At 37.1% G+C, this 15,445-nt stretch overlaps 1 protein-coding gene across 7 annotated transcripts in view; it reads right to left on the bottom strand.

Annotated features, from left to right (window-relative positions):
- Positions 1-782: 782 nt before the first annotated feature.
- LOC108711107 (synaptotagmin-1) overlaps positions 783-15,445 on the bottom strand; it is a 308,629-nt gene continuing 293,966 nt past the window's right edge. For all 7 annotated transcript variants that reach the window (XM_041586373.1, XM_041586368.1, XM_041586370.1 and 4 more), the window contains 2 exons: positions 5,157-5,290; positions 783-4,030 (listed from right to left, as the gene is read on the bottom strand). In XM_041586373.1, the coding sequence (XP_041442307.1) occupies positions 3,824-4,030; positions 5,157-5,290 (341 nt within the window). In that variant the 3' untranslated portion in view covers positions 783-3,823. The remainder of the gene's footprint in view (positions 4,031-5,156; positions 5,291-15,445) is intronic.

The following is a 15,445-nucleotide window of genomic DNA, read 5'->3' as shown; positions in this document are numbered from 1 at the left end:
CAAAAAAAAGTTGGGAACCCCCAACATAGAGGACACTCTGGTAATCCACATAGCAATCCACTATAGTGCCTTTCTGGAAGGCATCACTTAACAATTCAGAAAAGGCAGCTCTGAGACTACATGCATTTTGTTTTCTTCTATTCATGGCACAATACTTCATGCCATCTTCTAAGAGCAACAAGAAGTGGTAGCTTAGTAATAAATATGCTGTAATAATTACATAGCATATAGAAATCCACAGTAATGTTCTATTGAAGATTCCCTACAAACTTTAAACAACCTTACAACAAACCTTAATTAATATACATAAATATACTTTATCTGTAATACAGCTGGTATATTGTTTCAAAACAGACAAAAGTCTGTAAGGAATCAAACACATCATGTACTTTACATGTACTTGCCTCCAGGCCAGGAATTCAAAAATAAGCACCTGCTTTGAGGTCACTGGGAGATACATACAAAGGGGTTGGCAAGCAATATATTGCTCGCGAGCCACTGGTTGGGGATAACTGCTTTAAGGGCTATGAGTTTGGTGAATGTTGGGACGTAGGTGGATGTGTGTCTCTGTACACACTGGGAAAATAAATATATATTATAATATTTATAACCAATGGCATTACCAGTGTCTTGAGAACATTGTTATTTTGCTTCTGTTCCAACCATTTGAAACACTTACAACTCAGGACAAAAACTGTAGGTGCTTTCGTCTCAGTTCCACACATATCATATAATAGGCATATATTCAGTGTTTTTAATGAGCTGAAGCTGTAAGACGCAAACCGGAAATAAAATATTTTTATTGAATATTTGTTGAATATGTTTAGATTTTTAACAACAATCAGAAAACTTTACAGTGGGATTCACTACACAAAGTGAAACTAAATTGTAACCAGTTCATCAAAAATGAAGGTATACACAGCAAACGTTGTCAGCCCGTGGGACACGAGCCTTATGGCAAGAGTAAACACCTGAACGTTTCTACGAGATACAAGAGAAAAACTCACACATAAAAACACTCAAGCAGGCAGTAAGTATACACAAAGGCAACTAGGATTTCTACAGCATCAGATTCTAAGACTTTACACAGCGTTGTCCAAAAGGTAGATGTGGCTTTTCAATATAGAGAAAACCTTACACTGGGCAAAAAGCAATGTAGATCATAACATTCCACTTTAAATAATCATTCTAAGGGATAATAATGCATTGTGTCAAGCTGTGCTAAAATCTGTGCAACCCAGTGCACTAAGGAGCCTACATGCCACCCCTGAATACAAGGTTCGCACATGCATTCTCTGTAATATTTTCAGAGACTTGCATCAATATTTCAAGATGCAAGGCAGGGTCCAAAACACATCAGATGGTGCCTTTTTTGCACCCTGCCCTGTAGTTAATAAATGACCCTTTAAGTGTACTACTGTATGCCCATATTTGGTCAGCAAGTCAGATATATTGGAGGGTTAGCTGGTTTATGGGCAACGTTTGCATTTCAAATGGAGATAGAAGAAGGAATATAACTGTGTGGTTGTAGAGATTTATGCACCACATTGCACAATGTATTAACCCTAAAAAATTCAATTCAAAGAGGAATGCTGGGAAATATTTGGCAGGTTTGGGTGCATCTGATATGTTACTGGGCTGGACCTGCATGTTGTGCATTTGATTTACACATATATAACCAAGAAATGGGAAAAAAAAAACTGATGCATTTTGGTCAGTTGCAATGTATAATCATAGCCCACTATTTCATATTAAGCAGCACGCAGACCTGTGTCCTACATTCCATGTGCCCTGGAGGGCCAGAAATACCAGGTGCCAATAAAGCGAATAGAGCTTGTCATGAAACCATAACAGTTGCTGCTAAAATAAAATAGCTGAACTTTATCACTAACACATCTTGTATTTAATATATCCAATTTATGAACATTGGCAAAGTTACTGGTGTACTTATACAATCCTTATTCATAAAGATATTCCGACTCTACATAAAGTAACTTGGGTGTATAATGCCCTTGTTTGTTGCTCAGTTTAACAACAATGTCATTAAAATAATAATTACATACACAGATAAAAAATCCTTATGGTTAAGGGCAAAACCCTGACCAACATATGATATGGATATTCTGGGCTATACGTGAATTATATTATATTACCCTATAACTGGATTATCATTGTAGAGGAAATTCTTGGACTACATTGCACAGTGCTAAAAATGCTGCGAGATCTACCTATATTTTTAATCCAAGTTCCAGCATAGCTCCCAGATTCAAATTGGTCCATAGTAACCTATTTGTGCTATGCTCTCCTTCAGCAGTGCAGTAGAAAGAGATGGCAGTATATCAGTACAATATCACTAAAGAATTGATTGCTATTCACTGAGAGAACTACGTTTTATCTAAGCACACACGGCAGTCACAGTGATACACAGAGCAGTCCTTAAATCCATTGGATGCCATGATGGTGCTCATTTCATTTGGAATTCTCTTGGTTAGATCTCACTCTGGCACCCAATGGATAAAGAGCCTTATGGAATGACTAATAGCTTCATAATAGTGCCATTTACTACATAATAACATTGAAAACATTTAAAAACTCCTCCTGAAATGAGCATCTAGTATACACAAGAGGGTGCTCCAGTATGCTAGCACTTGTTCTTTGTTAATACCATTTTTAAAGGACAAATTAAAACTCTTTATACAAATAGTATATAAAAAAAGTTCACTAGCTGTTTTGGCTTTACTTGAAGTGCATTCAGAATTATGGCTAAGTCAGTTTAGTCTTTATATATTGGGTCACAATACTGTTTGTGAACTATGAAAATGGTATGCGTGTAATAATTGCACAATGCGTTGCTAGCTCAGTATGCCTCACAATTTGTATTTTGTACCCCAACGTACATAAAACATGTGGGATTACACAGACAAATCACAAGACGGACGTTATACTGAAAGCTAAAATTTACAGAGATGACTGTAATGAAAGATGTCTGTTTTCTTACATGTGACACATAGAGAAAAGCTGGAAACCCCTCTCCCTTTTTCTGTGTATTATGTATATTATTAAAGATTTATTCCCCTTTACTACCCCTCTCTTCCCCAACTCTAAAAATACATATTTGAGCATTTAAGTTAACACTTATATACATATGCCATTTACTTGGCAACTAGTGACTATGTTGAACTGAGGGGCCGCTACGGATAGAGCTGCTCTCATCTGATTGGTTGCTTCTGACAGAACTCTACAAATGGGAACCAATTAACTCATAATGAGGAATGTATGCGTCTCTATAAATCGAATGTATCTGGTGGAGCTCAGATTTAAGTTGTCCTTTAAGATGTCAGTGCAACTTTACTAGTGCCTTACAAGTTGGAATTTCTTCTGGAATGCGGACGATACAATAGATAACCTGTAATATATTATTAACTCTTTTCTATTTAGTCAATTTACATAATTTAAAATAGAACATCTTATTAAAAACATCTAAGTATACACATATTAAGAAACACTTACAACATACAAATACACAGACTTGAAATAAATGTTGGCATACTGGTATTTACAAGAGTGTGATAATAAATTGAGTCATGCTCTATCTACACACTATATTGCTTAAAAGAACATTAAGAGGGCATTTGTGAGATACACATTAATATTGTTCTTGAGGGAAGTAAGGACAATTAAATTTGTGCAAAAAATGGCTAGTTATGTCTGATTTGGAAAAGGAATGCATGGTAAGACATGAGACGACCCATCCTACTGAGGTATTTACATATACTGGCTAAAGAGCACTATGTGAGCAACTGCAGAAAGGACGGTTTGTTCTTTATTTCTTGACTGCAAGCATTGCGTCCACTTCCTCTTCGGGTTGTAAAGTATGCCATTGTGCAATTGGTCGCCTTGGATTGGCCAGCATATCTGACCAGTGTCGGAGCTCCGCACCTGTGCCATTGTAGCCCACAAACACTTTGCCAATAGCATCATTTTTTCCAATCTTGTCATAGTCCAAAACAGTAACGACAACTTGGACTTTCTGAAATAGGAGAAAAAAAATACAATATATTATAGCACAGAAGGTGATTATTTTTGACGATTTGACCAAAATTGCCTTTAAATCAAACAAGTAAATCCCTTTCATAATGAAGTATATTAGTATTCTGAAAGAAATAATATAAAGGTAAAGTTAGCAGAATTAGGCCCAGGGCTGCTTTAAAAAAACCTTGGGTCCATACACTCACCTAGTCATGACTAATAAGTCTTTTTCGTGAGCCAACTATAAGTAAGCAAACCAGCCTTGACTGCAAAACTATTTTGAACAAGAATGCACTAATTGATGGGGAATACACCATACAGTCATCATATCTACAGAGAGCCTCAAAATTCACGTCATTTTCCTTTTGGCTTGCAGGCAGCTTACGATAAGGCAAATTAGCTGTCAAATCTGATGTGCGGAAGAGTGGTAAAATCTCATTTATTCTTATCCATATAACCTTTTTCATGGCACTTCAGTTCTCACTATTACTTGGGAGTTTTTTATAGAACCGTTGCTGTATCTCCATGCAAGTTTGTACAGTCCCCAGTGTAAGGCACCAAATGCTGAAGAACAGATCCTTGCATTTTTTTTAGAAATCATAATAAATTAGAAAAGTTACTCAAATGTGTGCTTATTAATGAAAAAAATGTGAACATAAAAAACTCAATAGATTAAAACCATAATTAAAACTCGCAGCAAATTCGTTCTTTGCTCATCATTTTCAATGGGTACCCAATGTCAAAAAAGTTTGAAAATTCATAAAACTCAAAAAACTGGAATTCAATTTTGCCCATGACAACTTTCATTAACTTCTACATAAACCTGTCAGCTTTTATATGCCACATTTTTACATTCCAGTATTTAAGTTTTTTTTTGGGATTATTAAATCTCTAAAATTCCAATTTATGAATGTTTTAGTGCAAAAAAGTTTGAATATGCAGTGAAAATTTTAATTAGAAGGTTGACAAATCAGCCCCCTGGAGTCCAGTGATATACCCACCATTTTCTCTATAATGTAAATTAATTTGGGCTGACAAGCCCTAACCTTCAGAATCAAATTGAACCTGCTTTGGGAATTCTGCAGGGCTTTTATTTGAAAGTCTGGCTTAAATAAAATTTAATTTACCTGTATTTGTTCAAATGGCACTTCAAAGCTAAAAGATTCATTATAATAGGGGTTGAGTGTATTCTTTTTGATTGTTGTCTTCTTTTTCTTCAGTCTCTTACCATTCTGCATTAGGTGAATTTTCACATATGGATCTGAAAAAAAAAGCAAGTGACATCATTCTTCAAATCTACATTTTTTTTAAGTGTGTGAATCTTACTGATTACTAGACCTTTATTTTCAGCATAAAGATGTAAGGTGAAAGGAAAAAAAAAATAAAAGCAGATGAAAATATTCCCCATACAAAATGAGGCTTTGAGAATTGCTAGAACGGTAAGGGGATATGGTAGAGAAAATGAACCATTTTTGATTTACCGGAACTAAATACTGGCTAGGACAAACTCAATCAAAAGTAATGATTAAAACGCTAAATTTAAATTACATTTCATTATCCTCAAACACCTGGAAGCTCACAATGTAAGCTTTAAAATATACAGCATTTTAGTCGAATAAAATATAAAGCTTTTTTGCTTTTTACCGAGTAAAATAAACTGCCCATCAAGATAACCAATGCAGCATGAGGAAGTCTATTAAATGCATGGCATAAAGCATCCCACCAGACATTGTTCTCTTGGGACTAACAAAGATAAAATGCACAGTGGAACAGATGGCTTGCCATCATCATAAAAGATAAAAAGAAGCAGGACACTTGCTGGATTAAAAATGTTGTAGAAAGCTTTTCTTGCCCTCCCTCTCTCGAATATATCTAGTTCTGAGCTATTACAAAAAGCAAGAATAAAACCAATAACCAAGGTGTAGTGAATACTCATCATTCCTCTGCTGGAAACTGTTTCTGTGGTGTTTGTGCTCAGTTAGCAACACATTGTGGCCTTGAAGAGGTAATTTAGAACAACATAAATGCCTCCTAGATTTCTGTTCTAGCTGTGGGAATCTATTATCTGCAATGCTTGGCACCTAGGTTTTTTTTAAGGGTATTTCTCTGTAAATCTCCTAACCTTAAGCTTAAAAACATCCACACATTAAATAAACCCAGTAGGATTGTTTTGTCACCAATATAAAAATTACTAAAAAATAATACTAAAAGCTGCCATTGATACATTGAAATTTGAGGTATAGTCACATAAGGTGAATTACAATGGCTATTCCAGTGATGCAAAGTCCCATGCACCCACTGCAATGTATATAAGACAATTTGCCAATGGAGAGTGTTGGTTATCGATTGTGTTGCATTATCGATGTTCTGCTTGCCAGGGCAGGGTGTTCAATAAATCATTAGTGAATGTTTAAGAACCGTTGACAACAGCATTTTTGCTCTAAATGAAACAAAGAATGATATATTGTTACATTACTCCATTATATGTAGATAAACACAATGGTAGAAAGCAGCGCCGGATTCGCTGGGCGGGCGCCCCTAGGCCGTGCGCTCCGCCCGCACTACCACACGCTGGCGCAAAAGTGCCAGCGTGCGAGCGCCGGAGCACTAGGGAGCACAGGCTCCCCACAGAGCGACTGGGCGGCATGCTGCCCCCAAAAATGTGCCGCCCTAGGCCCGGGCCAATGTGGCCTCGCCACAAATCCGGGCCTGGTAAAAAGTATAGGTGGCCTATAAATAAATAGTATGGGTAAATGATTATTAGAATTCTTATAACTGAAATATACATTTCAGAATTTCCATCAATGTAAATTTGTAAACTGAGAAATGCCAATTAATACAATCTTGAACCAGGATGACATATATATTGACATATAAACGACAATGACGTTATTAATAAACAAAACCAAACATTTAAACATTCTATGGGACTTCTTTACAGGCCCATAATTATATGAAGGTACCAATTTAAAAAGCCTCCATTCCATGTAGAATTAGAGGGCTATATTAGCCAATTATCTCAGAATGAACCAGCATAAAATGAGAGTTAGTATCGTATAGACAACACACTGCAAGAATCTAGCACTGCACACATATTAGATGAATGTATTCAGGAACTGATAAAGTAACTTCTGCAATGTTCTCAGAATACAGCAGTTAGTGTCACTTGGAAATAATATTTTGCATTTCCAAACACTGTCTATCAAAGTCAGATCTATTGGGTTTACATGTGAGCTGCAGCCACTAGAAAGTAATTTGTAAATGCATTAGCAAGGGGATTCTGCAAAGTGAGTGAAAATTAAAAGGCCTTCAGGAAAAATGGAAAAAGTCAAAGAGGCAGTAGTATTAAACCATTTCACTATTGTGTATTGGCAATTGTTTTATCCTTTAACATTATATGTTTCAGTCTCAAATAACAGTGTTGTGTAGACCACATACAAAGGGCCTGATCTGTGGACGGGAATGGACCTAGGGTGAAAGGAAGCAGGCTGAACTGATAAAACAAATATATTTTTGGTTATTGAGTTTATGCATTTAAAAATGGAACTGGTGTTTGACAATAGTGAACACTATTAATGTATATTTGTTTTATTCAGATCGGATAGGCATAATTTGGGGTCCTGTATTACTGTGCTAGATTTCTAGGGTGCAGGATACCTAGGGTGGCATTTATGCTAAAAATATTGGCCACTCCTGATCAAGTCATTATCCTGTTTTGACAGGCACAGGCATTGTGCATTTTGTACCTATGGGGAAAGTTAATTCTGCCCTTAGCCAAATATCTTATGTACATTTGCCAATTATTTCCTAAATAATTCCATGTGTGCCTTCACATAACCTAATATTCCTATCTGACATGTTAGAAAATGTGTTTGACCTTACAGCACAAGTTTCTGTATGTTATTAGCTCCTGATGTCCCCAGGGTCTCCTAGTGATCATATTAAATAGATTTTAAACGGTGAAAATTTTGCGGGAAACAGGGGAGGAAGGTGAAGTATTTGTTTGGGGAGGGTATCAATAGAAAGCTAACTGTATGCTTGTTTATATAGATTTATAGCATCTATTTTTGGGAAGGCTAAGCCTATATAAATCTTCATTATTCTCCAGTAGTTGGGAAAATCAGAACAGCGATTTTGGAGAAGAAAGGCTTACTATACATTGATAGCACTCTATGGTAAAAAATCAAATTACGCATACAGTTCATAAGCAGAAGAGATAAGGATATGCAAGTAAAGCAAAATTTCAAAGCTATATAAGCAAAATAACTGCAGACTATAACTGTGGAGAAGGTGATTACTGCTGCTTGAGCTCAGCACACATCCTTCCTTATGCATGTTAAATGAGAAAAAAAAACAGCAAATTGTACTGTAATTCTCTAAAGCAGAGCCAAACATCAGTATAAAAATGTGTTTCCTTCTGTTTAAGTTTAAGTTTTTAATTTAAGTAAAAAAATATGCTATTTTGAGTGTACCTGCTGGAAAGGGCAGTACTTATTTTAATGTGCTTATTATGTCCATTAAGATTTCCATTGCTTCAGATAAACTAGAGAGGTACATTTCCTGAAGAAAATGTGAGTGGTGCTTGCCGTGGCAAAACTCAGGCCCAAATCTGATTGGCTGTTGTTGCCCCGCCCCTTTTTTTCCTAATTGTGAACCACAGTCACTCAGTGACTAACATACCAAAGTTTGGGAATGCTGTCATTTAATGTGTAAAAATGGCAGCATTTCTATTTTTTTCTATTGAAAATCAATGAATGAAATTTGATTGGTTGTTGGTGGCTCCGCCCACTTTTTCTAAACTTGAAGTGGAAACCCCCAGCGACCACATTTGTGATATTCAAGGTCCCTGACATCAATACTGAGAGAATGGCAGCCTTCTTAATTTTTCCCATTAAAACCAATCAAAGAAATCTGATTGGTTGGTTTTGGCTCCACCCACTTTTCTTAATTTTAATCCCAGTCCCCCAGTGACCAACTGTGCCAAGTTTGAGGACCCTGCCATTAACCGTCTAAGAGCGGCAGCAGTTTAAAATTTTCCTATTTAATTGAATGGCTGAAATTTGATTGCCTGTTGTAGACTCCGCCCACTTTTTGTAAATTTTGGCTGCAGTCACCCAGTGACCCACGGTGCCAAGTTTGGGAGCTCTGGCTTTATTACTGTGAGAATTACAGCTGTTTACATTTTCTCATTGAAGTCAATAGGGAAAATCTGATTGGTTGTTTGCGGCTCCGCTCACTTTTTTGGGTCCCCAAAATAGGACAGAAAAGTCACAACACCCCATTCCCGAATAAGCTGAACGGTTTGACACCTCATTCATGGGTCTGCGACAAACTAATTATTCGATAAATTCCCCATTATAAGTCAATGGGGCAAATTTGGGGACCTCTCCTGCCCCGGGGGTAAAACTTATACCCTCGTGTGGGGTATCATCTGACACAGGTCGCAAACCTCTTCAAATGTGGTAAATTTAACGTTTCTACAAGATTCCCTCTCTGCGCTAGAATCCGTCAAAAGTTGGCCTCAATGTTAATCTATGGGACTTTTCGGGGTGGTTAATTGCCCCCGCAAGGGGCAATTAACCACCCACCCCTTAGAAAAGTCATACCACCCCATTCCCGATTAAGCCGCACAATTTGACACCTCATTCATGGGTCTAGGACAAACGGTGCGGGACTAGTTACGCGCCAAACTTTCATACGGAAGAAGAATAAAAATAAGTTTGCAAGATAACAGTAGTGATGCTTTGCTTCGCAAGCACCACTAATAACATGCATTGTCTGCAGTGCAATCTGAGTGGCTCATAATAAAAGATATCTTTATTGACAAATTCATATAAGCAGATCTATTTACATGTATTAGGCACTCCGAAAATGAGCAATCAAAAAGTTATCAGAAGTAGTAGGCAGGAAAGTAGAATATGAAATGAGGCTCTGATTTGATGAAACAATTTCAGCGTTAAGCACTTTAATCAAAGAAGTCACATCGCTCTCTGCTACACAAGTCGGAGTCAAAATAAAGGAAGTAGTTTGTCCTGATTACATTTTTCAGCTGCAAAATCTCAAGGCTTGAAAGTGAATGAAAATGAGATCTGCACTGGCTTCTTTTCTCAGTAATACTTCCATAGTGGAACACAGAATTCTGCTGAATTAACACATATATCTGCATTAAAGTTGGCGTAAAATTACATTAGGCTTTTAGCCCAACAACTATCTTTGAAAGTCAGAATGTCAGTAAACTGTATACTAGGTAGGTTGCTCTTGTATGTGCAACTCTTTCTGGTCACAAAATATAATCCAAAGACATGCACCAATTTTTGGCACTTCATAAGGGCAGGGGGAGGGGTGGTACGCCCACTACCAGTGGTAAGCATGAAGTGGGACTGCCATGGGAAGCTAGGAACTCTGTGCCAGGAAAAAAGTACATGCTCTAGAACTTCCTGAATCCCTACAGGGTCTTGGTTCAACTGTCTTCAGGTTTATTGTACATCAATGATTTAAATACTCCAGTAAAGGTAGAAACTGTCCAGACAGTCAGTAGACTGGTAACATTGCTAAATGAATACATTTTTTGTGTATGCTGAGCTTACAAAAATACTGAACACAGTTGATGCAAAGCTCTGTGGGAAGAAGCATTTTTGAGCAATTTAAATAGTTTTGAATAGGCCTCATTGTCTTCAGGCAATATATAACTTTTACTACTGACAGTATTCTTGTAAAATGGACTAGAACCAGCACATCAGGTCTAGGCTTTGGGCCCAACTAGATAACTTTAATCACCAAATCTTGTTTTTTCCTTTTGTCATTTTGCTTTGGAAGTCTGTTAGAAAAAAAAACACATTTATACCCCCCTTAACATTGAAGCTCATTTTAGCCTGAAGCTATACACACCCTAAATAGCCAAGGCTGTGAAATATATAGACACAAAAGAAGAGCTTAACTTTGGTAACTGTGGTATCTGCAGCTCTCTATCTGCAAAGGAGAACTCTGAGATGACAGTAGACATTAAAAGTCCATTCTTTCATAACACCTCTCTGCTAAAGGACTATAAACCTGTAAATTGGTGCTAAAATGCACCACTGGAGATAATTGCAGCCAAGTACAAACTCCTATTAGATCTCTACAACTGATATGGCAATAACAAAAAAATGAATTGGGATAATGTGATAATAGTTAGTTGTTGAACGAATTAATGTTTTGTAGCTTTGGAGACTCACTGTCCAATTACTGTTAGTAAGTGAATGTTGCCCAATACCTAGTCCCTTTGTAAAATGTATAATGAAGCAATAGAATTCTTAATGAATCAGATAAAATTGACCATAGGACTGGCCAGATATGGGATGACTTTGACGTAGTTGGCCAGCTTAAATATATTGCAATATATGGACAAACAATCCCTGTTTTGTTTAAAGGGTAAGGCATTTTTCAGTAGCAGTATGCACAAAATGTCGCTGTCTTAAATATATTGATAATGGGTTGAGTGCAGAGGACTCTTGTATTTGACTATATGTATTTTGTGGTCACAGCCTCATTGCACCCCCGCCTAATGGTTTTAAAAAATAGTGGTGAGCACAACTTTCCCTTGTTTGTTATAGCAATCCAAATGTGGCCGATCTAGAACCCCATGGATCTCATAATACAAGTATTCACTATGGCATGTGTGTTGTTCCATTAAATTAATATTTCAAATTATTTAATTGCCAGCTTGCGCAAAAAAAGCAATATACTTTGATAACGGGAGAAAATGTCACAGTTTTCTAAAATGCTCTGAAATTGTTTTGATCCATCAAATCTTTATAGCATACACAAAAGCAGACACATCTTTCATGTTTTCTCCACTAAACCTTATTATATTTTTGTATGAAGAGAGATAAAAAAATAAAATAATGAATAGCTCTTTTGAAAGATCAGCCAACACTAGTGTTTATAAGGTAACCGGGTAACAGCCAGCTGGAATCATGTTGAGGCTTGTTCCAACCCAAAGGAAAATGCAAGTCTTTGAATTGCTTTGTGCCTTATTAACACACTCAATTAGCAGCATAAAACATAAAATAAATTGCAACAAAATGGCAGAAATGTAAATTTAGAAAACTTTTTAGTACCTGTCTAATTTTATATTTAACAGTGGCCCATATTTTGGAAATAAACACCATTAAAATTAATGGATCCCAAGCTTCTGTAAGCCAGTAAACAGGATTTACAACCTGCCCAATTGACATCTGCCTAATATCAGTTGGATAGGCCTGTCAGAGGGTTGCGTAGATGGACCAATAAGCTGCCGATTCAGCCCGTCTGCAGCTTTTATTGGCCCATGTATGGCCACCTTAAGGCTACACTCATAGTTTGAGAAATATTGACATAAAGGATTCTTTAAAGGACAAGGAGACACCAAATTATTGGATGTAGGCAGCAATCAGTGACTATCCAGTGGAATTGTTTGCTTTTTGCCAAGGGTTAGTGCTGCTCTCCTTTAAAATAAATAATTTCTAGCACAGCACATCTTCTATTTTACCAAATATCCCTTGGTGGGTGAATGTTCAGTACAAGCTGGAAAAACTGCAATAGTAAGTATGTATCCATCCATAGCAGTACAAGGGATATCTGGGGAAATGGAGGAATTATGGAAATGTGTAGCTCTGCTGGAATGTTCCCCAGGCTGTTGCAACAAAAGAAATGCCATTCTTAAGCTGCAAAAAGAGAAAAAAAACCATCCGAGAAATTGCTACAATATTAGGAGTGGCAAAAAAAAAAAAAAAGTTTGGTACATCCTGAGAAAGAAAGAAAGCACTGGTGAACTCAGCAATGCTGGACATCCACGGAAGACAACAGTGGTGGATGATTGCAGAATCATTTTTATGGTGAAGAGAAACCCCTTCACAACAGCCAAACAAGGGAACAACACTCTCTAGGAGGTAGGCAAATCTTTATCCAAGTCTACCATAAAGAGAAGACTGCATGAAAGTAAATACAGAGGGTGCACTGCAAGGTGCAAGCCACTCATAAGCATCAAGAATAGAAAGGCTAGATTGGACTTTGCTAAAAAAAATCTAAAAAAGCCAGCACAGTTCTGGAAAAACATCCTATGGACAGATGAAACCAAGATCCACCTCTACCAGAATGATGACAAAAAAAAGTACAGAAAAGGTGTGGTACAGTTAATGATCCAAAGCATACCACATCATCTGCAAAACATGGCGGAGGCAGTGTGATGGCTTGGGTGTGCATGGCTGCCAGTGGCACTGGGACACTAGTGTTTATCCATGATGTGACACAGGACAGAAGCAGCCGAAAGAATTCTGAGTTGTTCAGAGACACTGTCTGCTCAAATCCAGCTAAATGCAGTCAAATTGATTGGGAGGCATTTCATAATGACCCAAAACATAGAGCCAAAACAACCCTGAAGTTTATTAAAGCAAAGAAGTGGAATATTCTTGAATGGCCAAGTCAGTCACCTGATCTGAACCCAATTGAGCTGCATTTCACTTGTTGAAAACTAAAATTCGGAGAGAAAGACCCACAAACAAACAGCAATTGAAAGCCGCTGCAGTAAAGGCCTGGCAGAGCATTAAAAACGAGGAAACCCAGAATCTGGTGATGTCCATGAGTTCGAGACTTCAGGCTATCATTGCCAGTAAAGGGTTGTCAACCAAATATTAGAAATGAACATTTTAATTTCAGTTTTTTAATTTGTCCAATTACTTTTGAGCCCCTGAAATGAAGTGATTGTGTTAAAAAAAGGTTTTAGTTCCTCATGTTTTTATGCAATCTTTTTGTTCAACCCACTGAATTAAATCTGAAAGTCTGCAGTTCAACTGCATCTGAGTTGTTTCATTTAAAATTCATTGTGGTATTGTACAGAACCAAAATTAGAAAAAAAGTTGTCTCTGTCCAAATATTTATGGACCCAACTGTATGTTTGGAACACTCACTATCAAATTTTCCTACTTTGGGCCAGATTCACTAGCATGAGAAAAAGTTACCTCATGCTTTATCACGTGAGAAGTGATGGGTGAATAAATTTGCCTGGCATGAATTTGCGGCAAATTCACGCGTTTCACAGCCGGCGAATAAATTCGCCCGTGAAAATTTGCTGGTGAAATTTCGCCGGTGTCAATTTCCGATTTTCATGATTTTTTCGTGAAAACGTTTTAATTGCTAGATTTTTTCATGAAAAGGTTCAAATTGCTTGATTTTATAGTAAAAACTGTAGAATTTCACGATTTTTTTGTGAACTTTCAGATTTCATGATTTTTCGCAAATTTTTGGCTGTTTCGCGAATTTTGAGGGAAATTCGCAAATTTTTCGGCGAAGCGAAATGGGAGAAATTCGCCCATCAATACACGTGAGAAGACATGAACGAGATTAATTTCCAGGAGTAAAAACTTTTCCCTAAATTCAGTTCCAGTTTTTTCCCATAGACTTCAATGGAGTTTTCACTTGATAAACAGCACGTTTTTCTTAATTGAATTGCATCTCAAATTGAATCTCATTCATGACTTTTCATATGATAAACCTTTTTCTCACTGAATTGAATCTGGCCCTTTTATAATTGGTTTGCCGAGTGATAGAATAGTCTTTATATATATATATATATATATATATATATATATATATATAATCAAATGCTTCACCGGCACTCACCCTCAATGAATCAAGTCCCGGGTGCTCCTCAAAGGAGAACAAATAGATGCAATCAGAAGCACTCACGGTTGCAGTGATCAAAGTATCTCTTTTATTGGAGTGTCACAAACTACCCCACATCAACGCGTTTCGGTTCTCTCAGAACCGTCGTCAGGTTCTGAGAGAACCGACGACGGTTCTGAGAGAACCGAAACGCGTTGATGTGGGGTAGTTTGTGACACTCCAATAAAAGAGATACTTTGATCACTGCAACCGTGAGTGCTTCTGATTGCATCTATATATATATATATATATATATATATAAAAAGGGAAAGTTGTGCTCACCACTAATTTTTAAAATCATTAGGCGGGGGTGCAATGAGGCTGTGACCACAAAATACATATAGTCAAATACAAGAGTCCTCTGCACTCAACCCATTATCAATATATTTAAGACAGACATTTTGTGCATACTGCTACTAAAAAATGCCTTACCCTTTAAACAACACAGGGATTGTTTGTCCATATATTGCAATATATTTAAGCTGGCCAACTACGTCAAAGTCATCCCATATCTGGCCAGTCCTATGCTCAATTTTATCTGATTCATTAAGAATTCTATTGCTTTATTATACATTTTACAAAGGGACTAAGTTTTACCTGCAGGTTTTACCTGACGTTTCTACTGATGCAACAGCCTTTGCATCAGCCGAAACGTCAGCGATTGTCCACAAATAAAAAATCCACTTATTTTTTCTAAGACCTGCGAGTGCATTATCGTGAGTGCCGGTTTTCCCTA

Source organism: Xenopus laevis, chromosome 3L (genome assembly GCF_017654675.1).
Source record: "Xenopus laevis strain J_2021 chromosome 3L, Xenopus_laevis_v10.1, whole genome shotgun sequence".
Classification (NCBI taxonomy): Eukaryota; Metazoa; Chordata; class Amphibia; order Anura; family Pipidae; genus Xenopus; species Xenopus laevis.
Note: the sequence above shows the minus strand (reverse complement) of the source record. Positions and strands in the feature narration are given on the sequence as shown.